The following is a 26,670-nucleotide window of genomic DNA, read 5'->3' as shown; positions in this document are numbered from 1 at the left end:
CATCCTGGGCGCTTCCATTAAATGGAGCAAAAAAGAAGACTTCGTCTCACAATTAAAAGCTTTACCACCTCTCACATGACTGACCACAGACCAGTAAAGTGGCTTTTAGCTTGCGTTGGCAGCGGGGGGGCTGACATGCTCCCGCTGTGCCATGAAGGCTCACACCACACAGCGGCCCAGCGAGAGCGCATTACCCACTTAGATGGACTATTTTAAAACAAACATGCGGAACCACTCCACTTCATGTTAAGCGCATCGACTGTCCAACTACCTGCACAGTAAGCGCTCTAGCTGGTCATATTTCATTTAATGTCCATTTAATAAAGGCAGATCAAAAAATGGAAGGAAAACATTACAGCATTAATAGCCAATGATCATCTGAAATTTTGTTACAAAGGAATATACAGCAAAATATATATGTATATATAATAATTCTAAAAGGGAAGCAGTGCCCGTCCCCTGTGTGAGCTTTCAAGCCCAAATTTATGACCCCTTGTTTTGAAAAACCATGACAAGCGTTTTTATAAACAAAGCCATGAAAGCAGGTTATTAGGGGGCACATGATGGTGGGAGAATAAAAAAGGTCAGTCCATCACAACACGGATCTCCGATCAATAGATGAGCTCCGGGGAGCATTACTCGCCCTGGCACAGAGCGCTGGGCTGCCAGGATCATATTTTGACACACTGCTCACCCCCACTGAAACCATATAAGGAACGAGGCCGTGCCATAACTGGCCTCCAGACTAGACTGTCACCCAGGCGGAGCTGGATTTCAGCCCGCTAAGACACAGCAATACTGTCCGAATCTGGCTTCTCCATGGCTTCATTGGCCCAGTATGTCGCCCATAGAAGGGAACATGTCTTTGGGGACACATTGTAGCTCACAGTACACCCCACTGGGACACATACTGGGAGTGGGACTGAGCAATTAGCAGGTATCAATGCAATAGGGTAAGAGACATAAGAAATAGGAGAAAATAGAGGGGCTTACTGGTACGAGGAAAGAAGCCCTTCCGCAGCCTGGTTCTTTTTTTTACCCTTAATAGGCTCAAACAGTTGACCAAGGAGCGATGGGTCATCTCATCTGACCATTTCCATTTTGCGAACACCCTGTTAGACGGCAGAGCTGCGCCGGACTGTGATGGAAGCGGTCATGACCGGCTCTGTGATGGCTGTGAAGAACTGCACCAGCAAATCGGTTCTTTGTGATGGGAGTAAATGTTAGTGTCCCAGTTCGGGTCCCTGGTCATCAGACTTCCAGAGCCATCACGAATTGGCAGGTGTAGGGGGCTTTTCCTAAAGTCCACCATCATCTCCAGGTTGTTGTGACTGCCCCAGGGGACTTGTCACTGTCTCGGATGAGACCAATGACTCATGGGAGTCGTCTGCAAACGGAGGAGGCGTGCTAATTAGTGTACAGCGAGAAAAGTAGTGGGGAGAGGACATCCTTGCTGAAAACTGTTGAAAATTCTCCCAGCCTCACCTGCTGCTCACTGCTTGTTAGGAAGCTGTTGTTCCACTGGCAGGTGGAGGCAGGAACACTGAGCTGACAGTGATGAGAGAAAATATGCCCCTTTCTAACATTACTTTCATATGGTTTCAACTTAGCAAATGGTCATCTTACTCCTCTGTCTCTATGGAGATTACCCTTCGTCTGCCGGTCTGAAGTGGTCACTCCCCTTTTTTGCATATGGTAATTCAATTAACCCTAAAAAGGTGAAAACAATCAAGTGTTGCGTGATGACCATCAACCCCCATCACCTTGCTCCCCCTCCTACTACTCCTTAAATTCCTCTTCTTCATCATCCTATCCCCTCCCACAGTTCCCAATGTATATAAGGTCCTCTCGAAATATCCCTAACCAGACTGGATTAGTTCAGACTGGATTCGATTAGACTAGATCGGATCAGACTAGGCTGGGTCGGACTGGCCTGGAATGGACTGGATATGGACTGACTAGACTAGACTGACCGTGATCGATCGAGTTACATTTATAATTAATTTAATACATTTAGCAGACGCTCTTCTCCAGAGCGACTTACAAAAGTGCTTTACTATTTACTGAAGAAAAACCTCAGCTAGTTTAAATAGACTAATAATTCAAAGATCCTCTAATCTTAGACTCTACTAATCACAAGTCAGTAAGGTGACCATAGTACTCTTCTCTTCACCTGAGTACTCTCAGAAGAGGAGGGTCTTCAGTCTGGGTTTGAAGACAGCGAGCGTTGGACTCTGCTGTTCAGACACCCAGGGGAAGTTCGTTCCACCACTTCGGTGCAGGACAGAAAAAAGTCTGGACGCTCGTCTTCCGTGGATCTTAAAGGATGGCGGGTCGAGCTGAGCCGTACTTGAAGCTGGAAGGGCTCTTGGTGCGGATCGGCTTTTGGCCATCGCCATCAAGTACGGAGGGCTTTGTAGGCCAGCGTCAGGGGTTTGAATCTGATGACCTGGGCAGCAGCTACAGGAAGCTACAGTGAAGAGAGAACGCAGCAGTGGAGTGACATGGCTGAATTTAGGAACACTGAAGACGACCCGACCCGTGCCGCTGTGTTCTGGATAAGTTGCAGGGGCCTGATGGTGCGCAGAGGGAGACCAGCCAGAAGAGAGCTGCAGTAGTCAAGTCTGGAAGTGACGAGAGACTGAACATCTGAGCACCTGGGCAACTCTAGAGAGGAAGGGTCGAATTCTCATGAGTTGTACTCATACATCTTTGTGCGTATCAATAAACTCATCAACACGAGGAAAAGGACTGTGTTGTATGTGTCAAGGTACTGAAGGAGAAGGAGATGATGTCCCATGTTTCTCCGCAGCATTCACAGGCCAGAGCAACAGGTTTCTAGTCATTTAGTTCAGTCATGGTTGCTTTCCTAGAGATGGGTATTACTGTGGAGCTCCTGAAGCAGGAAGGTATTTCACAAAGCTCCATCAATTTGTTGAAGATCTTTGCAAAGACAGGTGTCAGTTGTTCAGGGCAGACCTTCAGACAGCAGGGTAAAACACCATCGGCCTCATGCCTTCCTCACTTTCTGTCTCTTGTAGAGTCGATGCGCATCCTGTTCACGGGTCTTCAGGGCAGGCTGGAAGGTTGGCTGGGTGGAGAAGTGCTGATGGTTGTGCTGTGGTGTGAATTGGAGCTGGAAGAGGCGCGTTGTGCTGAGCAGGCAAGCAATCGTCTACACCGAGGTATGATTCCGAAAGATCCAAAACTAAATGGAACTTTTGGTTTTAGATAGGCTAACATGTTGTGTTCACCTCATTGGCCTCCACCTCAGTGGTCCTCAGCGCTACTAACATGAGTGTCAGGGTCAGTCAGTGTGGGAGTGAGTGCAGTCACATCCACTGAAGATGAAGGACCGGATCTGAAAAGCCAGAACTATGAGTCCGACCCCGAGCAACCCGACACATCGTACATTTTTTAGAAACTGTGTCAAATAATAAAGGACTATCTTATCTTATCTAAATTCCGAGCTCTACCACAACCAGCCTGACAATTATTGCCTCAGTGCGATAAACTCTGGAATAAAATGCCTATTAGAGGCTTTACAGCTCTCCTCGGAGATACAGCATAAACAGATGAAGCCGGGAAGCAGAAATACCTTCATCCAAAAATGGGAAGGTCCCGTTAACAACACGTCCTGCTGATTACTGAGCCTCCAGAGCTGAGAGTAAATAGATCCTAGAGTACTGCGAGGGGATTTGCCCCACTCTTCCAGCAAATTGCTCAGGATTCCTGCTACCGGGCTTCGCCTGCTGTATCATTATTATCCTGGACTGTGGTTTCTGAAACCTCTCATTATTATTATTATTATTATTATTATTATTATTATTAACATTATCCTGATAATTATTATCCGTCAGATATTAGAATTACAGCACATGTAATTTAGTAAAAAATGTTTTTTTTTAATATGCAGAGTTGGCATAATTTCACAGGCCATAAGTCAGCTTAGCAACCCATTAGGAATCACATTGGAAGGCTAACAGGCTAATCCAGTAATATTACATATTATATAATATTTAAAACAGCATATAGTTCACCTGAAGTCACCTGAAAATGTGTTTTGGCCTTTAAGACAGAGCTTTGTAGTATTAATACACTTATATACTTTTTATACATAACATTCAAAACTACTAGACTAATTATATTTTTAAAACAAATCAAATATTAAATATGATATAATATGCATACTTGTACTTTCACTAATCATGTATTATTTAAAAAACATATTAAATATATATATTTGACTAATTAGGCCTATATTAAAGACTTTCTTAAGTAAGTTCAATGAACTTCTTAGTGTTTATAATAAGATTCTTCACTTTTTCTTAGGAAAACGTTTGTAAATCCGCAGCCGGCTAACGGCGTGACTAAAACAGAAATATACACCATTTAATGTGCTTTCCAAACCCACTAGTGATCCTGCACGTGCTGATGATGGACAAATTGTGACAAATACGAATAAATTCAGTATAAATTCTTTGGGGACTATTTTTAGTTGAGTGAAAGTAAGGACTACTTGAGTGAGTAAAAGTATGAGTATGCAAACTCATATAAAAACTGCATACTTGTACTTTTCCTTAATTACATTTCCAGCAAACAAATATACTTTATACTCCTTATGTTTTTGTTTAGACTTTCAAAGTACTTGTTGATTTTAAATTTATTTAAATTATTGTCTTGCTTCTCCAGTTCCAGAGCATTTCTAAAAAAAATAATAATAATAATAATAATAATAATAATTTAATATCAGTGTGAAGGAATCTGCTCACAACTACTCTGATTTATCTTTGTAAGAACTAGTACCACAGATTAGTCTCTTAAATTCTAAACCACCAACAAAAAAGTAACTTATACTTATTTTTGAGTCTGTTCAAATGCTGATCATGTTTTTTTATTATATGAAAATTATATAAAATATAAAAGTTATATAAATGCATTTTTATGGATTTAAACTTCTAAGATGCTGACTTAGACTATAATTGCTCACAGAAACACAGAAAATCTCATATGTATGCCAGCAGAAATGTATTTCAGACGAATAAAAATTACTAATAAAGGTTTCTGCAGAAAGTTGTACAATAAGAGGTGTTTGGACCCCTTTGCTGTTAGCATGAGCTAATTAGAGAAGCCAGGCAGTTGGAACTAAATCTTTCAGGAGCTGAACTACCCATCGAACCCAGACAACAGTTAAAGGTGTTTTTCTTTTTTTTTCAATGTTGCTACAGTAAAGCTGCTGCTATGTTCAATGAGCATCTTCACGGCTCCTGGTAAAGGTCACACTACTCTATGGCTGAAGTCTCAACTCCAGTCCTAACTGCAAATAAACCTGTAGGATAATTCTAGCATAATTATGTGGGTGTTTTTACATTATATATAATATAAGTGACATGCAGACACATCTTGGGTCTCAATTTGTGCCATGTTTATATTGTGTCAAACTGTCATGAGTGAACAGACCAATAGGAATGCTCCAAAATTTACACAAATTTAACCATTGAAAATAAAGAAGGTGATTTTAGCAAGACAGCCACGGTATATTATACATTACACAGCTATTCACTGACCATTGTAAATGCCTCTGGAAGCCTACAAAATCATTACAATACAAATACTGATCTGAAGTTAATATTTTAAATATAATAACATAGATAATGTAGGCAGAACCAACCAATAACTGTCAAATTACCCAATGGATCATGATTATGATTTATGATTAGTACAAGATACCTACTGTAGAAGGTGTTGTTGCTCTGGCTCAGGGATTCCACAACAGTGATCACCGGGCAGCAAAATGCATCAATGGTGTCAGCAGCTCTGGATGAGGACACTGATCAGTGTTTTGTGCCTGAGCCAGTATTATTCTGAATACACTCTGAACAAGCTAGTAACAGAGATGTCCTGCTGGAAGGCTATTGGGAAATGCAGGCTTGGCGTGTCAGACAGCACAACACAAAACTGCAACGAGGGAGCCCAGCTGAACTCCACTATTAACTGAAATGCACTGGAAGTTTTCCCCTCACGCGTTGTCACTGAAGGCCCTCGGTTAACGGCATTGTGGAAAACGCTGAACTGGGCTCAGCTGTGGGCAAATTTCAAGCAGCTACCATGAAGCATTAAGAAATCAGCGGAGGAAACCCTATTCATTTACATGGCGGAGAACAGCTGGCCTCAGAAGAAAGCCTGCTGTTTTGCAAAGAAAGGTCCATGGAGCGACCGGCCTTTTACGAGTATTTAACCGCTGCCAAGTAAAGCTTGCTCTTTTAATGGGCATTCCACTCAGTTCTCAAGATTCCTGCGTAACCAATTAAGTGGTTAAGACATCATTCAGGGAGGTTGATTTGAAATCCCACACTGCAGAGAAACGTAGAAAAGTGGTGGTGAATAAAGCAGACTGATTTTACCAGAGTCTTCATCGTCATCATCATCATCAACATTCCATATAAAGCTCAGAAGACGTGTGTGTATTCACTGGTGGGTTTGGAAAATCAGGCCCTATTTACAAAAGCTCTTGACTTTAAGACTGTAAGACTCTCTCTGGGTGGGTAGATGACGGCCTCTCTCTGCACAATGTGATACCGATTGGCATGGGCATCAGAGTTCACAGCTACCCGGCGCTTTCCTCAGAGCGAGTTGGTTGCCCGGGGATGCCGCATTGCCAGCACTTCAAACAGAGCAAAGACGGAGGCATGGGTTAGTCCTCACCCTCCCAGTGTCGGGTGCATTATACAGGGGGATAGGAGGAGATTACTAACCAGTGGATTGAGCAGTTGACTAAATAAAATTAGGGAGGAAATTTTGAGTAAAAATATATATTTTAAAATTAGACATAATTCTAGCAATTCACTGATTGCTGTGCTGGCAATGCGGCATCACCGGGCGTCCAACGCGCTCTGAGGAAAGCGCCGGGTAGCTGTGAACTCTGATACCCGTGCCAATCGGTATCACATTGCTGTGTTGTGCGGAGAGAGGGCACCATCTACCCACCCGGAGAGAGTCTTACAGTCTTAAAGACTTTCTCAAGAACATATTTGACAAGAACTTTGGAGAATAGGGCCTGATTTACTGCCCAAACCCACCAGTGAATCCACACACGTCTTCTGAGCTTTATATGGAATGTTGATGACGATGATGATGATGATGATGAGGATGATAAAATAGTGGCAAATCTAAACATATTTCATCTTTTACTAAACTGATTTGTTTTTGGTTTAGCAGGCTGACTTTCAGAACTCTGAGCCATTGTGAGCTCAAGAAGATATTGAAGAACCTATCTTTGGGATTTTTGAAGAATAACTTTATTTTTTATATATAAAGTTGAGGAAAAACACAAGACAATCACAAGCCGTGCTGTTTTGCTGTCCGAGAGGGCACAATTGGCAGTGCTTTCTTAGGGTGGGTAGATGACCTACGAACGGTTGGGTTATTTAGCCGTACTAAACTGGGAGAAAAAGGGGGAAAATCATCAAATATTACAAATAATAGCTTTGATTAAATATCAACCATGAAATTCTGTCAGAAAATTGGCCACGTGAACCTCTGAAACCATAACGCTGCAATTTGCTCACAGATGTGAATTGTGAAGACCAATTGGCAACTGCACAGACTTCAGCAAACCTTCCAAACAATGGCAAGGTGCTTCAGCGCAGATGTAGGTATTAAGCTAGCGAGGTTTCGCAACTCGGAGCCGTGCTCTCTAAACAAAATGCATTAAATCATTATGCAAATTTAAGCAGCACCAAAAACAGAGGCCTCTATTTATACACACACGAGTTTAAGATGCAATCTGGGCTGCAATCTGTTCACTGAGATCATGCTCGGTGCTTCAGCGTTCATCCCTCGCCATGTCAAATGGCACTCCAACCATGGGTTCAGTGTTCCCTTTCAAAACTCAGTCTTTTGACAAGCTAGCGTATTCTCCATGCGTACGCCTAACACGTCCCAGACACGTCCCGACAGCCTTTGAGAGAGAGCGATGTCAACGAATCCTACATGACGCGTATCCATCAGCGTCTTCGGGTTCCTATACGTTTCTAGCGCAGCCCTGCAGTAGACAGGCTCCAGAGGCCCGGGTGCAGCTTGACGGTAAGGCCTGGTTTTCGGAGCCGCGGTGCTGTCAGTGCTTTGCCCTGCAGGGCGGAACAATAATGACAGCGGAGCAGTGAACAATACAGTGCCAGCAGAGGCGGGAGGCTACAGGCCTGCTGAGGAGATTAGGCTTTATGAAGGTGACTCCGCCAGGCTGCTCGCTGCGAGGAGCCCTGCCCGCCCGCCCGCCTGCCACATAACTTACCTGTCAGCCAGGCTGAGCCAAATAAGGAAATATGACATTTCACTGTGTGGCCGTGATGAATCAGGCTCGTATGGACTTATTTCATACAGATAGCTCTGGTCGGGCCCAACTGCTCGCGATTGAAAAATAACACACAGCAAGCTTCTGAGCTGGCATTTTCCCTGTCACTGTTTGATCTGTCAATCTGTCAAATAAACAGAGGGGCACTGGAGGGCTGGGAGAGAGACAGAGAGAACGAGGGAGCGGCTGTAGTGATTTCAACCACACGAAGCACACAATCATATACATATAGTAATGTGGAAGTCAAGGTTCTTGAATGACACTGGTATAAGCTATAGGTAGGTATAGGTATAAGAACTGTGGAATAAACACTTACTGCCCAGATAAGCAGCTACTGAATATATCTATAGTATTATATTAGTTGTGGGTGGTATACTGGTCCTAAGGCATGAGTTATATAACATTTCTATTAGGATTTAAGAGCAGTTTTTTGGATTGCCTTTAAATCCATCTTTGTATCTTCATCCGCATTTTGAGGCTAATGTTAAAACACTGGAGATTTGTGGGGTAAAACGTTGGTAATAACTATTTTATTATTGTCCCATATTTAATACAGTAACGTTCATTCAAAAGGTGCTGCACGTCATCCACTTAAACCAGAATAGACAGACAGACACACAGACAGATACACTGATAAATATACAGACAGATAGAAAGATAGACAGAAAGACAGACAGATAGATTGGCACAGATACACAGACAGACAGATAAATAGATAGATAGATAGATAGATAGATAGACAGACAGACAGACAGATAGACAGACAGACAGAAAGACAGAGACACAGGCAGAAGTATGGACAGATAAATAGACAGATAGACAGACAGATAGACAGACAGACATATGCAGATGTATAGATAGATAGATAGATAGATAGACAGACAGAAAGACAGACAAATGCAGATGTATAGACAGATAGACAGAAAACAGGAAGATGTATAGATATATAGTCAGATATCTTTATAGACATAAAGACATGCAGATAGACAGACAGACACAGGCAGATGTATAGATAGATAGATAGACAGACAGACAGATAGACAGACAGATGCAGATGTATAGACAGATAGACAGACACAGGCAGATGTATAGACAGATAGACAGTCAGATAGACACAGGCAGATGTATAGACAGACAGACAGAAAGACAGTCAGATAGACACAGGCAGATGTATAGACAGATAGACAGAAAGACAGTCAGATAGACACAGGCAGATGTATAGACAGATAGACAGACAGACACAGGCAGATGTATAGATAGACAGACAGATAGACAGACAGACACAGGCAGATGTATAGACAGACAGATAGACAGACAGACACAGGCAGATGTATAGACAGACAGACACAGGCAGATGTATAGACAGATAGACAGACAGACACAGGCAGATATATAGACAGACAGATAGACAGACCAGACAGACACGGGCAGATGTATAGACAGACAGATAGACAGACAGACACAGGCAGATGTATAGACAGACAGATAGACAGACAGACACAGGCAGATGTATAGACAGACAGATAGTACAGCTAAAGCAAACCCAGAGCTTCAGCAGACTCCGGAGAACACAGCTTCAATGCAGTCCCCAGAGGGCCTCACACCACACAGCATATACTCCTCATTGTCTGATTCACTTCCAAGTGTGACTCATCTGCATCAAGCTGATATCTATGTTTAACCTCACCACAATGTCCTCAAACTTTGCCACATTCCCCTTATGCTGCTTGCAAATAAGCCATTGTTTAGACATTTAGCAGATATGTCTATATATAGACAGGTTCTTTGAAAGCTTCCACTGCTGCAGTGCCAGATGCACATTTCCATGAATATACAGAACACAGACACACAGACACGCTTCCACAGCGCCTCTAAACTTCCAGATCAGTAGCCAGTATGGGTATTGTGTGCGGAGGCAGCTGAGTCAGTCTGTGCAAAGAAAATAAAGCGCCGCAAGTTTTCTTGTAGGAACGAATTAGACTGAAGTTTCAAGTCGGCTTCTTCTTCAGAGTCTGCCGGTCCAATTCGCTTCCCACAATGCACTTGCAAAGGCAATCCTTATGCTCAGCGTTTTATAGGTAGTGTCATCATTAGGAATGTCCCAATCTGATCCTGACTGAGGGCCGATCCAGGCATTACAGAGACCTGATTGGTTGGTTACATAGTTCCTGATTATTTGGCTGCATAGTTCTGATTGACTACAGAGTCCTGATTGGTGGCTATTACTATTACGGAGTCCTGATTGGATGGTTACAGAGTTCCTTGTTGGTCCTGATTGGGGCGGGGATGGGGGGGGCACCTCCTATTCTCAGCCTCCTGATTATTAAGGGCAGTGGGGTTGGTGGCCTTTGAACTATTGCTCTCCTGCCTCTTGACCAGCATGCAGTTAGACAGTTGCGCCACTCTACAGCTGTGAAGCCGTGGACATTTCTGCGTCCTGAAAAAAAAAGGGGAAGGTCAATTTCTTAGAACTATAAGACCGGCCCTACGGTCTAACTGCTGCTCATCAGTGTGAGGAGAGCATAAGGGTTCACTGCTCTATAACCAAGCCTTCCAGTCTGCAGACGTCACGTGATTGGGACGTTCTAACCTGCAGATAAACAGTAAACAGACCGGAGAGGCGGAGCCATAGACTAAACATCTTCCACAGTATTTAGTTAGCTTCAGCTGCAGCTCAATTACTAATGTTTTTGAGGCTCAAATCCGTCTATATTGTCGACCAAAGTACAAAATGTGAGTTAGGAGAAGCTTTGACTAAACTTAGTTCAGTTAACTCTAAAAATAATCTGTAATCTGTTACTGCGCCGTTTTAAACCGTCCCGATTTGACATTTATTACAGTGTGAGCTTTGAATCCAATCCAGATATACCCACTGCCATCACCTCCTGCTTTGTTCTCTTCCAATTTCACCTGCCCGTTTCCTGGGTAACTGCTTGGCTTTATCACTGTTTGTCTGTTTCATGTCGAGCCACCTGGATGTCGGTCAAGATGGCTGTGGTTCCGGCTCTGTAAGTCCGAACCTGTGTTCTCCTGTTTCTACAAATGCCACAGAAAGCGCTAAATAACCAACACAAAGGATAAGGTAAGGTCATTAGTCATTAGTGTGTACTGCTGGACAAATACCCTGGCTGTGACTGTCTGACCGGTCATTCAAAGCTGACTCTTACCAACTCTTTCTCCATCTGTGGATGGACACCAGTCCAAACCTGCAGGCTTTTGCTATAACAAGTATTTATCCAGAGGCTTGCTGGGTCGAATCCCGCTCATTCTGGGGCCCAGAAAGAGCACCATCAGCCTTGCTGTCTCCAGGGTGGGTAGATGGCACTTTCGGCACCCGGCACCGGACATCACTCCCGAGGCACTAGCGTCTGCTGGCCGATGCATCTGAGCCAGGTACACGACGCTTTCTTCCGAGTGCATTGGTTGCCGGTGATAGTTCATGAAATAAGCCGATGGCTGGCTGCGCATGTGTCTCCCAGTGTCGGGGGGCATTGCATGAGATAGGGGGGAGGATGGATGTGCATGGGTTGCGTAATTGGCGATGCAAACTGATACAAATCAAGAATAAAATAATTGTCAGAATTGCAGAAACTGCAGATAAAAGCAGTAGCTGTTGGATGTGCAAATCAAAGCTCTCTAAACGCTGGACAGTGACAGCGAGGCTTCGGCTGTGATTCCCAACCGTCCGAGTCGAAGAGGCAATACAAGAGCAAGCGCTGAATCAGACTATCAGAGATTCATATTTGCCAGAGCAGCAAGTCTTTGACAGCCGTGTCAAAAGAGCTGTGTGTGAGCTGTGCCAAGCCCTGCTTCATTACCCTGAGTGGCTTTCTCCCTTTGAGCCTCATTTCAACTTTTATAAGGAAATGCCGTCAGCATGAAGACGTACGGCTGAGCTTTTTCAGCAGCGGTGGTGAGTCGAGAGTCACTGTGTTACCTGTTCAAACTATCCGATACTCTGTCACCCAGCATTCAGTACACTCAGGCCTTTATTTAGACAAATGTTTGTGGACACCCCTTCTAATGACCATATTTTAACCCATTGCTGACACAGACGTGCAAATGCACACAAACACAGCTTGTCTGGTCCCTGTATAGAGGTACAGCCGAGCGAATAGGACTCTCTGAGGCAGGTGATGATGATGACGACCTGTTGTCACCATGCATAACAATGCCAGGCGTGGGCTAGTAGAGGGGTATAATGCCCCCCAGCACTGAGGTGTGGAGCAGTGGAACTGACAGTGTTCTCTGGAATGATGGATGATGGTGCTCCGTCCAAAACTGTTGTGGGGAGTTGGGGATGAGGTGTAATCCGGTAATCATCCTGTAATCAAATGCAATTGAATCCTCACAGCAATGGAAAAAAAAAAAGAACAGGTTGATGTGCAGAAAGGTGTAGTAGGAGGTAGTCCACCACCATCTCGATTGTCCTATTGGGCAAACCTGTTGATCTGTTGCTGATCTGTGAGGTGGTGTCTGGCCATGCAGTCGTCGGTAAGCAGGGTCTACAGCAGAGGGGTATGATGGTGCTGAATGCTGAACTGAGGTCCATTGAGGTTGTAGGTGGGAAGATGGAGGCAGCATGGTCCGTACAGATGCAGTAGATACAGTTGGAGGTGAGTAGCACAGCACATATTGCTGTTGGAGGCAGATGTTGGCTTCTTCTTATACGAATTTTCATTCCACCTTAAATGCTGCTGCACTACAGTACATGTACTAGCGCCAGACTGTAGCTGCTGCTGACTCATTTAAGGCGGAACTTAAACTGAAATAAGAAAATACCTAAAGCCTGAAGTTTTCGTGCTCGGTTTTCATTGGCTACAGACAGGACCAGTTCAACGGTCTCTAACTGTCAAAAATCATGCCTGCCAGAGCCAACCAGCACAGACTCAGCCGGGGTAAAGACTGCGTAGTGTAACCGCAACTCATTGTTCCACATTTTAAGAGTTTGAGTTTGATTGCATTCGTAAAAAAAAAATAAAAAATCCACATAATTGTTCCACACTGGAAGTGGTCCCTGTCTGAAAGAAGTTTGAGAAGCCCTGTCCTGAGGAACTTTCAATAAACGCATGTTCAAAAAAACCACTTGTGTAAAAGTGCTATGAGCAAGTGCGAATGTGTGAATGTGCGAATGTGCAGTGTGCAAGTGTGAACGGCTATTTTTAAGCGTAAAAGAACCTCTACATAGGGCAAAAAAACTCTGTTAAATCAATTACAGGGTTTTTGACCCCTAGAACCCTATGCCCAACCCATAACACATTGACAAAAGTATAGGGACACCTGCTTAGTCATTGTTTCTACTGAAATCAAGGGTATTAAAAAGAGTTGATCCTGCTTTTGTTGGAATAACTGTCTCTACTGTCCAGGGAAGAAGGCTTTCTACTAGATTTTGGAGAATTGCAGTGAGGATTCGATTGCATTCAGCAACAAGAGCAACATCCTCAGTTCCCCAACTCATCCCAAAGGTACTGGATGGAGCACCACCACCCACCATTCTAGAGAACACAGTTCTTCCACTGCTCCTCCAAGTCTTCCATTCTATTACCAATGCTCTTCTCTATTGGGTGCAGCTTAAAGTTGCTGAATGCATTGATTAGGAAGGGGTGTCCACAAACATTTGGACACATAGTGTACACTTCCACCTGGGTTTGTACTCCTGTGTTGAAAACAGAGAACACAGCGCTGTGAACACATGAAATCCTGACAGCGTTTCATTTCAGTCATTTCTGACTGACTCCAAACAACGAGAGAACATGGAGTCAGTTCAGTCCGCCAAATGAGCAGGTCTGGCACGCCAAAATCGATCTCTTCCAGCTTGCAAAAAGGGCCGAAATGAGTGTGTTTTCAACTCATTTTAATCACATTTTAAGCTCCTGCTGACTTCCTTTGTCAGAAGAGAGGCAATTGTTTGAGCGATGTAGCAACACTCCCCTCTCAGGTAGCACTTAATTATCACGCCAAATGGATAACAGCTTTGCCTCAGAGGCGATGACGAGCTGGATTAATGACACATGAAAAGCAATCTCCAGACCCCGCCGCATCCAGCCCACAAGGGCATACTCAGCCTCTACATCTAATAACTATCCCAGAACGCTGAGGAACCATGTGGCTCAGCCAAGCCCCGGCGGCTGTAAATCCCCCACATTAGGCTCCTGCATCTTCATCCTGGTAAGTGGGGAACTTTCTGGAGCTCTGTTTAGAATCATTAGCAACATTTTAGGACTGTTGGAGACTTCTTTACTCATCTTGTGGTCCGCTCTTGGGCTGAGATGGTCAAGTCGTTCCACTTGCGAATGGTTCAGTGGATGGTGGAACGGCTGATTTCTAATAGTTCTGAGATCTTTTTAATGTCCTTTCCAGACTCCCAGCATCTACAACCTTCTTTCTGAAGGCCTCAGAGAGCTCTCTGGATCTGGCCATGATGGTGATCTTCTTCACCCCTCACTTCAACCATCAATCAAGAGCAGTCCAGACTTAACGTCTGAGGTTTAAATAAGACTCCAGACTCCTCCAGAATCCTGATGTACACTTTTGAAGTAGTAATAAATGTTGGGTGGGTTTGAACTTGTGTCCAGGTTTTCATGGGGTGTCCTAACTTTTTCATGAGTAGGTATGAACTGTGTAAATTATACGCATAGAAACACTGTCATACTGTACAGGGTGAAGTAATCCCATATACTGTATTTAAGCCTATATATCTAGGCTTAGATACGTTACCTAGCAGGATAAACACCACAGAACACAGCTTACCGAGGCTCAAATCCGCCCCGTTTAGAGGAAAAAGCCTCATATCTCGAGGGAATCGAGGTCTTAGGAGTGTTTTCCACTGTTTGTTCAGGCACAGTGAGTAGACTGGCTCATCCAGCTTTGCTTGCTCTGCCTTTCATTTGAACTCAGTGTCTCTAAACTTGCGCCGGACTTGTGTTTTCTGCACCGTTCACCAATCAGTGAGCTCCCACAGTGCCCCCACCCAGTGGCTCTCTTAAATGCATATGGTGGAATGAGCTTATTTGGCCTATTATGTCCTAGATAGACACAGAACAGGAATTTGACACGTCGTCATTTTGAGATACCGTCCTCATTTTCAACAGTGAGGTACCCAGTGTTATCTGAAATTCCCTGACCAGGAAGAAGTGGCTAAGAAAGATGGGTGGATGGAGAGTGATTGGTCAACATACCTGTGGCATATATATATATACATTGCTTAATTTGAGAGGCTGCCAGTTGATGATGAGAAAGTTGTAAAAGGTGCTTTCATTACGAGCGTGCCGTCTTCGTCATAAAGAGGACGAAGCGAAGCTGTGAAGACATTTCATAACTCGGAATGAAGGCAGAGGGACAGACTGCAATCTGATCTGAGCCCACACAGACATAGACCCAGACAGTAATTGCAGTGCTCTCTGTGTTGAGTATAATGAATAAAATATGATGCAGGGGTATTATTGTGCCAGGAGCATGTCATCACTCACTCCATAAGAGTAATAATGGTCCATTACTGCTGCTGCAGGTCGCTCATTACTCTGATTGTCTGGGAAAAGAGAAGCTTGTGGAGCTACTTGTGTCCTGATTGTTGGGGTAAGATAGGGCCAGCACCGAGCTGGCGGGTGCAAGAAAAGATGGAGGGAAAAAAAAACCCAGTTTGGCCTTTGAAAGGAACACACTGTTGAGCACACAAAGTGAGATTATTGTGGGAGAAGGTTCCTGTCTGAGGGAAGATGAAGCTCTGAGAAGTAATAAAAACATGGGTAACAATATTGGCTCTGGCGCAGCTGAAGTAATGCTGTTGAAAAGGAGAATGTGAGCATTATGCAACACTGCAAATGTCTCAAATACAGCTGACGCAGCTCTGTGATTCTGATATGTTCTGATTACTAGGCAGTAAAAAATATCTGACAGTGTTCCCGGATGCACCGAGGTGGAAGGAGTGCTGCCATTACACTCTTTAAACTAAGGCTAGATCAAGGGGAAGAGCACAAACTGGAGTCCGTCATCAGTCCTCTTACGATCACGTCCCGCGGTTCCCTCTTGGCGCTCCGGAGCTGCCTCTAAAGAGCCTCGAACTCCATTTCCTTTGTCTGATTTGGGAGATTCTGAGACTTCCGGACTTTGTGGTTTGGTCCGAACCAAAATAGTAGGTGTGAAAGTGTCAATATTAAAAATTGATCCATTAAAAAAAAAAGGTCTGGTTTGTTTGCAGTCGCACCAATTACAGGAAGCAGTTGGCCACGATGTAACTGCTGCAGGACGAGCGCATTCATTTGCTGAGGTTGAACTGCTGGGCCTAAGCTGGTGCTGCTGGTACAAATACCATGCGTGAAAGGCGAGCCGCCATACTGACAACCTGCCGACGTCGGATGCGCGCCCTTCCACAAGCGCCAAAGAAGTGTCAAGCGTAGGAAGAGTCAGCTCACGTAGATGATGACCAACCTTGGTTCGGACCTTGATCCGGACTTGCAGGTGTGAAGACGAGGACATCTGAATCGCTTAGCATGAACAAGCTAAACCATGTCAGGCCAACAGATTTCACCCTGGCGCCGTGCCAACAGGATTCTCTGTGCGGCTGGCTGATGGCGTATGAAGGGCACACGGACAAACGCTATAGGGCTTCTCAGTCCCGCGCTCCCACCTGCAGTCCCTGAAACTTTCCCATTGGCTCCTGGCATCACCTATTGGCATCTGCAGTTGAGTTGTATGGAGTGGTTGACTGCCTGGCACTGTTGCGTTACTGCTGATCGTATGGTTATTATTTTTTTTGGCAGATAATACCAATAATAGTACAATGGCAACTTTAACGCAAAAGCAATCATTATCCAAACATGAAGTTCTTAACGACCTAAATCAGTGTCATGAACAAGCAAATCTAAGATGGCTACAAATAAATCACAGTGAGGCTTATTGCACACTAGGGTGTCAGGTACTCAGTCAGTAACTACAGGGACTTTGGTACAAACTGGTGGGGCAATTCTGTGGTAATAGAAGTTTGCAGTAACACTTTCATCCCGCTGGCACAGGCATAGGCCGACTACCAACGCATCACGTTGCCGTAAAATGTTTTTAAAGAATTTTCACAACAATTTCTTCAGCAAAGCACTGAGGAGTGCGTAAAAACTAATTACGGGCAGCCTTCTTAAATCGTGCACGGGTAAACATGCAAGCATCGCTCGTAGTGCCTTAAATCTTAAATCTTAAAACCTCTGTGCATTCGGTGCAGTTAATTATGGCTGGGTTTGGCAGACTGTTCATTTGCGGCTGCCCAGAAAATACATTTGGTCGTAATACCAGGGGACCTGGCAGATTTAATTAGTGCTGAAAGGCAGTGCCAGGGAGCGAGGTCCCAAAGAAATGAGAGAAATGGTGAAGGCTAAAAAAAAGGCTAACCCAATGTTCCATCTGCACTTCGGGAGGGTTTTAGAGGCCGTTCGCTATTCATTGCTACTCAAACGAATTTAGTTTATATACACAAATTTACTTACCTAACCATGCTGGAGTACTACATCTGACACAATGCCACGACTCATTAGATAGAATAAACAAGGCGTCTCCCGCTTTATCCTCGGCCCTGTTCAGGTTCAGCAGTGCGGTCCATGAAAGGTGCTTACTTGTAAGTTCTTCAGACAGCAAAGATCTCCAAACAGCATCGAGTGGTTACTTATCTTAAGGGCTGTCACGATGAGTCGACCCGTTTCTGCCGTCTTAATCCACTCTTTCTGGTTCATAATTCTCAAAGCTGCTGTTGTAGTTATGTATTATTTAGAAAAAGTAGGAATGGGCGACATGGCAACAATGTTGTGTAACAATAGTTACAGATATTTTCATGATACTCCAGATTCACGGTCCTATCAGGACATTATGAGCACCCTCTCTTGGCTCGGACGACACTAGCGAGACTTCGGAGCATGGACTGACTGTATGGTCAGTATAGAGGTTCCCTCTGGCATCAGTGACCCGTAGGGCACCACCCAAGTCCATTCTCGGTACACCTTCACTAATAATGTGGCTCATAGCAAACAGCAGATCAGGGATTCTTCAGGGACAACTAAAGCTGGTGATGGTCCATTCAAGCCTGTACCATGGAAAGAAGACACCTGACCAAAGCGAAGGACAATTCCAGATGTTCCTCACATGTGGCTTCAGACATCTCAATGGGAGGCACTTCCAAGTCCATTCTACAGTGGCTCTAGAACATCCCATCAAAGGAACCACCCATACCCCTGTACCCTATTACCATGCCCTGTTTGCCCATGACGATCGTTTTGTACTCTGCTCTGATTGGTGCGCTCGCTCGTTTCTTTATCAGTGCAGCAAACAGGCATCTGACTACGGCGAGTGGCACCAGCTTCTTTCCCATCAGCATGGGTGTTATCCTGTGCCTTTTTTTTTTTGGGAGGGTTGGGCTCAAGCTCTGAAGATGTAAATACAGCCTAAGTGGAGCGAATAGAAACGCTCCTTCTAATGTATGCGTTTTTCATTTTAATAATTCTGATTTTACATTTTATAGTCAATTCTTTCACATTTTTTGTACCGTCTTGCTGTAAATCACTCGAGAGTCACTCTCTAAAACAAAGTTGAAGCATGTGGCTTAAATAAGTGTCTGTTCTTCGCGACCAGCCCTGGCTTGGTGGTAAATCATGCATCTAGCTCACTCTCATATTAACATGCTGCTCTCCAGAGCCCCAATGGAAGAGACAGCTCTGAGAGGTGGAGGCTCTCTCCCTTAAGCCCAGCAGAGAACAGTGAAGTGCTTTCCATCTCTATCTCTCTCTCTCTCTCTCTGTCTCTCCCTCTTCCTCTCCCTCGTCCTCTGCTGTAGGAGTGCCTGCTGATCTGCTCTGACGTGCCTGACCTTTCTGGCTCTTGCTTCCTGCTCTGGCTGTTGTGAAAAGGCCAAGACAGACTGCGCTGCCTTCTCCTCCTTCAACGCCACCTCCCAGCACAGACAGCCGCTCACACCACAGCCCTGTGCATTCAGGTAAAAAAAAAAAGAAAGAAAGAAAGAAAAAAGGTTCAGTCCCAGGATTGTGCTGGTGTGCTGGTGCACCGGTTCCTCCAGGAACATTACACAACTCCAAGCCTCAACTGCAGCCGTGTGTACAGCCAGACAGAGCTCGCCATAGCTCCCCATACGAATATAAAAGCAAAAGTCCAAAAGATGGGAGAAGAATGGTGGAAGATGGGAGAAGATCTCAGCGGAAACTCATCAATAAACATAAAGAAACCGCGACCCAATCCGTCATTCCCGGTTACGGGGGAATGGGATCAGGATGAAAATTTCATAAAGTCAGCATTTAGCATGTGGTTGGAGACGCACAAGCCCTGCATATTGTCAAACGAGATTTAGTGGGGTCTTATGGTCTTTGAGGAACGCTAAAGTGGTGAGACTAAAGACGGCAGAGTTAGGAGATGACTAACGGAGAGAGAGAGAGAGAGAGAGAGAGGGACAGGGAGAGAGACAAACACAGAGAGTTGGCAAAGGAGCCTGTCGCACATGGCCCGAGTACACTCCCAGAGGAGGAAGCTACTTGGCACTGCAAAGATGAATCATATGGCCATGGCCTTGCGGTCTGGGGCTCAGGTCAATTTTTCATCCTCAAACAGGGAATTTCTCAGCCCGCAACAGACCTCAGCGGCGGGCCGGTTCTGTTTCCAGCTGTTTGTTGTGCTTCGCAACTTCCATTCAGAGCAGATCGTCTTTGAAAACAATTATTTTCCTTGACTCCACAATTTGTGACATGTCAGCGTAGCCTTCTGCTGAGCGGCTAATTAAACTGACACTTGTTTGGCAGCAGACAGAAGCCACGAACAGAAGCAGATCAGGGTTTCTTGAGGAAAGCGTAAAGCTGATGAAGATTCATTCAAGCCAAGGACAATTCCAGATGTTTCTCACACATGGTTTTACTCATACATAAAAACGGAGGCATGCCTCTGTCAGAGTGGCTTTGAAATACTGGTAAATTTACCTTGACCTTCTATTGTAAATTTGATGGAGTTCTAGGGGTCATTGTCCTGTTGCATGACCCAATCCTGTCCAAGCTTAAGCTGCTGGATAGACTGTCTCACATTTGGCTCTAGGATACTTTAGTATACAGAGGAGATCTTGTAGACACTCAATGAATGGAAGGTGCCCAACAACAAGCCCAAAATCATCGCTCACCGGCTTGACGGTTGGTGTTGAGGTGTTCTGATCTGCTGATATGCCACCAAACGTGGCACTGTGCACTATGGCCAAAAACATCTCCACTACTTCAGCCTTGTCTGTCACATACATTCACAAATGCAAATTACCAGGACTTGGTTAGCTGGCTAGCCTGTTCCCTTCTTACCTTGAGGGCAGCAAAACTGAGCTGTGCAAGTTGCAGAAGGTAATGTGGGGCTTTGTACCCCCCGTATTTCTGCACCGTTGGCCTTTCTAACACTGTGCAACGTATGTAAAGACTATCGAGTTGCAACGGGAGGAACTGGAAAGTGAATGGCGAGAAATGATATTAGTCTCAAAGCAGGAGTGATGGCGACGCTGTTATAGTACTTTTTGGTCAGAAGCAGATGTTTTCTTTCTTCGCACACTTCGAAAAGTGAAAGTCTGCACATTCCACACACATTAAACTCTCATTACACACAGTAAACAACTAAAATAACCTTTTAATAGCTCACGTATGCACACTGGCACTGTCAGAATTATAGATGGGAATACTCAAGTCTGCTCCGCAGCTCAGCTTGGCTTTATGATGCCTCATTTAAAGTTCATTACTACACACCCTCTCCATCATCCAAACGGGGGGGAATGCAGGATCTCGGTGAGGGAAAATTTACTACAGGATGAACCGCATATAAAAATGGAAGTATCTATTTAACATGCCGGGCATGTTTGCCAGGTCAATTTGAGTAAAAATGTTTGACTGTGCCTGAGCCGGTAAGAGTGGAGATAATACGGCGAGGTCTGTGAAGGGTCAGGAATGTTGGACAGTGGGTCAAAACTGGCGCTGAATGACTTGAATGAAATCTCGTCGTTGTTTTTTTTTTTTCTCTGCTTACTTGGAAGGAGCTATGAAACTATATGTCCAAAAGTTTGTAGACACCTGTTCCTTCATCGCTGCTTCTTAAATCAAGAGTATCAATGAGTAGTGTGTCCCTTATTAGTGCAGTAGCTGCCTCTGAGAAGGCTTTCTATTAGATGTTGGAACATGCAATGCAGTGAGGATTTGGCTACACTCAGCCCTGGGTGTGTCGAGGAGGTCAGGTGCAGATGCTGGACGGTTAGCTCTAGCACGCCGACTCATCTTTAAAGGTACCTTTAAAGTTCCACTGCTCCACAGCCCACTCCTGGGGGGGCTTTACACCCTTCTAGCCGATGCTCGGCATTTGGACTGGTGATCTTAAGCTCATGCCTGTAAACAAATGTTTTTATTTGCATATAATAACAGCAAAACAAAAACAAACAAATCAGCCAGTGTCCAATTATGGATTTCTATCTTGAGAAAAAGAGCAACCTGGCTATTTATGCCGGTTAGAGGCTGCCGGTCTGTGGATTTGAGTATGACTCACCTCTTCAAATTCTCAACTTTCACTGGCGCATCTACTCCCATCCTAGACCGGTTTTAGGCCATTCTGTGGAAACCACTGCTGGGCACTGAGAGCGACTGGCTGGCACTGCTGTACAAGCCATTTTGCTTAATTAAGCCCGCAGAGTCTGTATCCCTTTTAATTCAGATCAATTATAGCGGAAAAGCTAGTGCAGAATGGCAAGGTTGAGCCCGACCCATATGGCCGCACTTCTGCACTCGGGTTCAGACGTAACGGGGACCCACTCGGCCACTTTTATTTATATCCCTTCCATTTTCATTGCCCATATTTCTGCCTTTAATGACCTATTGTATCATTTCTAATGCTGTTATTATGTGCTTTTAGTATTGCTGCTACCCGACCGGGACCCGAGCACCTCGTTTCGTTCCCTTTCATGTGCAACGGTTTCTATAATGACTATGAATAAATTTAATGCAATGAATGCGAAAAGAATGGAGCGCTGCCATTTCCTAGCGTTTCTCACAGTACCTGCCCTGTATCCTGTACCTGAGGTGGGTTCCTGTAAGCCAGCGCCATTCTCCAGTAAAAGGAGGGTGTTTTGCAATAAAGTGGTTTCAATAAAGTAGCCCAGCCATGGAAACAACTTGCGTGAGGTCCTGTAGAAATGCTGAGGAACTTCTTAGCACACCCTGCACCTTTCTGCATGGGAACTGAAGTCTCTGAGAGTCGATTCTTCTTTAATAGACCTTTTTCCTGATGCACCAAGCCCAGTGTAGTTGAGAATTAAGCGACATGCTAAGCTCAAGCAGGACAAGAGAATGCCAGTAACCTGGATGAGCCAGTCTACTACATGTGGCTGAAAACAGTGGAAAACACTCCTAAGACCATTCACTTGAGCATTCACTTAGCTGGACGTTCCTGGCTACACTTCTCTGTGCTTGGACCGCTGGTTCGTTCCCGGTTTGGTCGTTTCCCCCTAATGAATGCTGCAGCCGAGCTGCATTGCCACTCGGTCCGAATGAAGGGGGTGTGTTACAGCGGGAACGTGCCGTCAGTGCATACCCTCTGTAGCAGATCCATTGAAATATGCCTGGATTTGGATCCCATCCCTGAAATGTAAACATGTAAGGGGTAGGGACGCACTGATCCGAGACTAGGATCGGATATCGGTCCTGATACTAACAAAAATAGCTGGATCGGGTATCGGATAATTAGTCTGATCCAAGGGCCCTATCCATTTACGGAACCCGATTCTCGCAGTGCCAGTATTCTAGGCTCAGGATCAGAGTAACCTACAGATATGAGACCCAAATCAAATGAGACCTGTCATCATCTCTCAGCCAGTAATCCAGCTCTGAGAAGGGAGGAGCTAGCTCCTCTTTAGTCTCACAGACCGTGAGACCCTGAGGTCCGGCACAATTATTCATTATAGTGACCAATAAACAGAATGTGGGTATATGATTGGTTCTAGTTTGGTTCCAGATGGTGAGGTATATGGTTTATAAATTCAACAATGGTATCGGAACGGTATCGGGTATCGGCCGATACGCAAAGTTCATGGATTGGAACAGAAAAGGATGGATTGGTCCATTGGTGCATTCCTAGTATGGGGTCCAACTGCAAGTATGAAGCCTGAAATAAGCCAAAGGCCAACATCGCCCCCCCCCCCCCACCTAGGACCAATTTGCAAGATTAAGACCCTCCTAACAGCCTTCATAGCCACTGAACTGCAGAAGAGTGAAAATCTAGCCCCCACCCTTCGCCCATTAATTGAGGGTTATGTTAATAAGTTAGGGTAGGAGGTGGTGCTGTTCATTAAACCCCCCCCCCCCCCACCTCTGATCCAGGGGGTCAAATCGGTGACCTTTTTGGTCCCAAGTATGGTGAAGGACAAATTTTTGGTTTGGTGAGCGTGAAGAACCTTCACCTAATGTAATGGTTCTTTACTGATTTCAAGGTTCCTCATGCCCACATATATCTAGTACAAACATGGTTCTTTGTGAATTTTAAATTGGCGTGGTTCTTTTATAGCATCACCCAAAGAACCTGTTTAAGCACATTTGCTAAGTTTGTAACCTTCAGGCCTTCTCAAAGAAAGCCAGAGGTTCTTTAAGCAGGGCCATAGAAGAACCAGTTTGGTGCTATGAAGAACCATATAGACCATGTGTGAGACCATATAGACCTTGTGTGAGACCATATAGACCATGTTTGAGACCCTACAGACCATGTGTGAGACCCTATAGACCATGGGTGAGACCCTATAGACCATGGGTGAGACCCTATAGACCATGTTTGAGACCATACAGACCATGTGTGAGACCCTATAGACCATGTTTGCGTCCATATAGACCATGTTTGCATCCATATAGACCATGTTTGCGTCCATATAGACCATGTATGAGACCCTATAGACCATGTTTGCGTCCATATAGACCATGTTTGCGTCCATACAGACCATGTATGAGACCCTATAGACCATGTTTGAGACCATACAGACCATGTATGAGACCCTATAGACCATGTTTGCGTCCATATAGACCATGTTTGAGACCATACAGACCATGTATGAGACCCTATAGACCATGTTTAAGACCATACAGACCATGTTTGAGACCCTATAGACCATGTGTGAGTCCATATAGACCATGTGTGAGTCCATATAGACCATGTTTGCATCCATATAGACCATGTTTGAGACCCTACAGACCATGTGTGAGACCCTATAGACCATGTGTGAGACCCTATAGACCATGTTTGAGACCCTTCAATTGGTTAAGAACCTTTGAGTGAAGGTTCTTCAGACCATGATAAATGGTTCTACACACTGATGTGTGAGCGTGAAGAACCTTTCAGCTGAAATAGAACCTTTCAAAAGATCTGTGTGTGTGTGTGAAGAACCTTGACATCAACTTCTTCAAAGGTTCTCCACACAGGTGGTTCTTTATAGAACCAACATGGTTCTTCTACAGAATGGCAGTTGCACTATAGTCTCACACACACACACGCGCGCGCGCGCGCACACACACGCACGCACGAGCAGCCAGTGTATTGCATGTATCCAGCTACCTTCTGCGCCTGGACTGCTTCTGCTGCTGCTTCTTCTCCATGATGACGGGCACGCAGTTGGTCAGCTCGGTCCAGTCGGCGTGCAGCCCGCAGCTCCAGCCCGTGGAGAACCTGGAGAAGAGCCACGACTCGTCCCTGCCCGGCCGGTGGCAGTTGCACTTCTTCTGGCCCGGCTTGCAGTCGCACGGCTGCTCCAGGCGGATGTTCCTGACCAGGTGGCGGCCGAACGTGGTGCCGCCGGTCTTCTGGATGTGGAGGAACACAATCACGTCGTCCCCTCGGATGTCGAAATCCACGTGGCGCGCGAGCTCGCGCTCCGAAAAGTTGAATCTGGAGGCGGCCAGCCTGACCGGGCTATCGTCCCCCTCCTCTTCCTCTTCCTCCACCTCGGGCTCCCGGTACAGGTCGTCCGGATCCGCCGGATAGCCCGTGGACAGGGCACCGGCGCCCCGCAGCTTGTCCCCGTTCCCGAAGTGGCACGACTGGCTGCCGGCCGGGCAGATGTACTGATAGCCTATCATGACGAAGAGCAGCACTAGGACCGGAATGAGGAGCAGCTTGTTGGCTCTGTCGCTCATTCTAACCGGAGGAGACTGTCCGCGCCGTTACCGTGAATCATTCTCCCCTCAGCGGCTCTTCCCTGAAGCGTATCCGCTCCACGTGTTGATACGGCGGCTGCCTCGCCTCGCCTCGCCTCGCCGTCTCCATCCGCTAACTCGTCGCTTCGGTTGAACGGCGTCACGGTAAAGTTTTAACGGGAGAGTCGAAAACACCGCGGGAAGCGTCGCGAGTCTCTTCAGTCTCTTGGCTAAAATACCGCGAGCGGCGTTTCTGCGTCCGCCTCCGTTAAAACCGACCGAACGAATAACGGAAAAAACGGCCGCACGTTTTCAAATCATGTCCCAGCCCGCGCGCACGGCCACCGCCACCGCCACCGCCACCACCATCCTGAGCGCGCGCATCATTCCAGCCGCTATCGGGTTTAATTATTTATTTATTTATTTATTTATTCTCCCCGCCCCTGTTCTGCCCGCATACCCCGCCCACCTCTCGCTACGATTGGTTGGAACGTGACATATGCAAAACGAACGCCCAATAGAGCGCTACGCTGACATAAACCCCCGCCTTAGCTGCGCTGCGATTGGCTATAAGTGCTCCGTCTTCGCAAACCGTCAGTCTAATTTTTTTTATTTATTATTATTATTATTATATTTTTTAGGCGAGGAATGAAAGTCTAGAAAACGTTGTAGGGTCTAGTCTAGGTTTTAGTAATGTTCGCGTAGAAACTAGAATTAGAATTTAACGTAGGAATGAAAATACGTACAAAGGAGGCGGGACGCCGGGACGCTGCTGGCCAATAGCAATACAAGGGGGCGGGGTTTCGTAAGAATTCGAGTGAAAATCGCCGGCTGAGTGTGCAGTAATCACACTCTAAAATAAACACATTATTAAATATATCATATTAATTATTATCATAATCATAATTTTATTACATATTTTTTTATTAAATATGTTTTTTTATTATTTATTAAATTAAACATGTCGAATAATAATAATAGTAGTAGTAGTAGTAGTAATAATAATTATAGTTATTGTTATTATTGATATGTTTATTAAATTATTAATATATTTATAAATATACTTATTAATGGAGTGTTAGAACACTTAGGGCTTTTTATGACGGGATTGTGGGTTCGATGGCCGAGCTCGGCCAAGCTGCCACTCTCGGGCCC

At 45.1% G+C, this 26,670-nt stretch overlaps 1 protein-coding gene across 1 annotated transcript in view; it reads right to left on the bottom strand.

The window, feature by feature from the left end:
- hs6st3b (heparan sulfate 6-O-sulfotransferase 3b) overlaps positions 1-25,838 on the bottom strand; it is a 71,900-nt gene extending 46,062 nt beyond the window's left edge. Inside the window, exon 1 of the mRNA XM_072686594.1 lies at positions 24,938-25,838. Coding sequence (XP_072542695.1) covers positions 24,938-25,515 — 578 coding nt within the window. The 5' untranslated portion in view covers positions 25,516-25,838. The remainder of the gene's footprint in view (positions 1-24,937) is intronic.
- Between the last annotated feature and the right edge of the window lie 832 nt (positions 25,839-26,670).

This window comes from Salminus brasiliensis, chromosome 8 (assembly GCF_030463535.1).
Source record: "Salminus brasiliensis chromosome 8, fSalBra1.hap2, whole genome shotgun sequence".
In the NCBI taxonomy this organism is placed as follows: Eukaryota; Metazoa; Chordata; class Actinopteri; order Characiformes; family Bryconidae; genus Salminus; species Salminus brasiliensis.
Note: the sequence above shows the minus strand (reverse complement) of the source record. Positions and strands in the feature narration are given on the sequence as shown.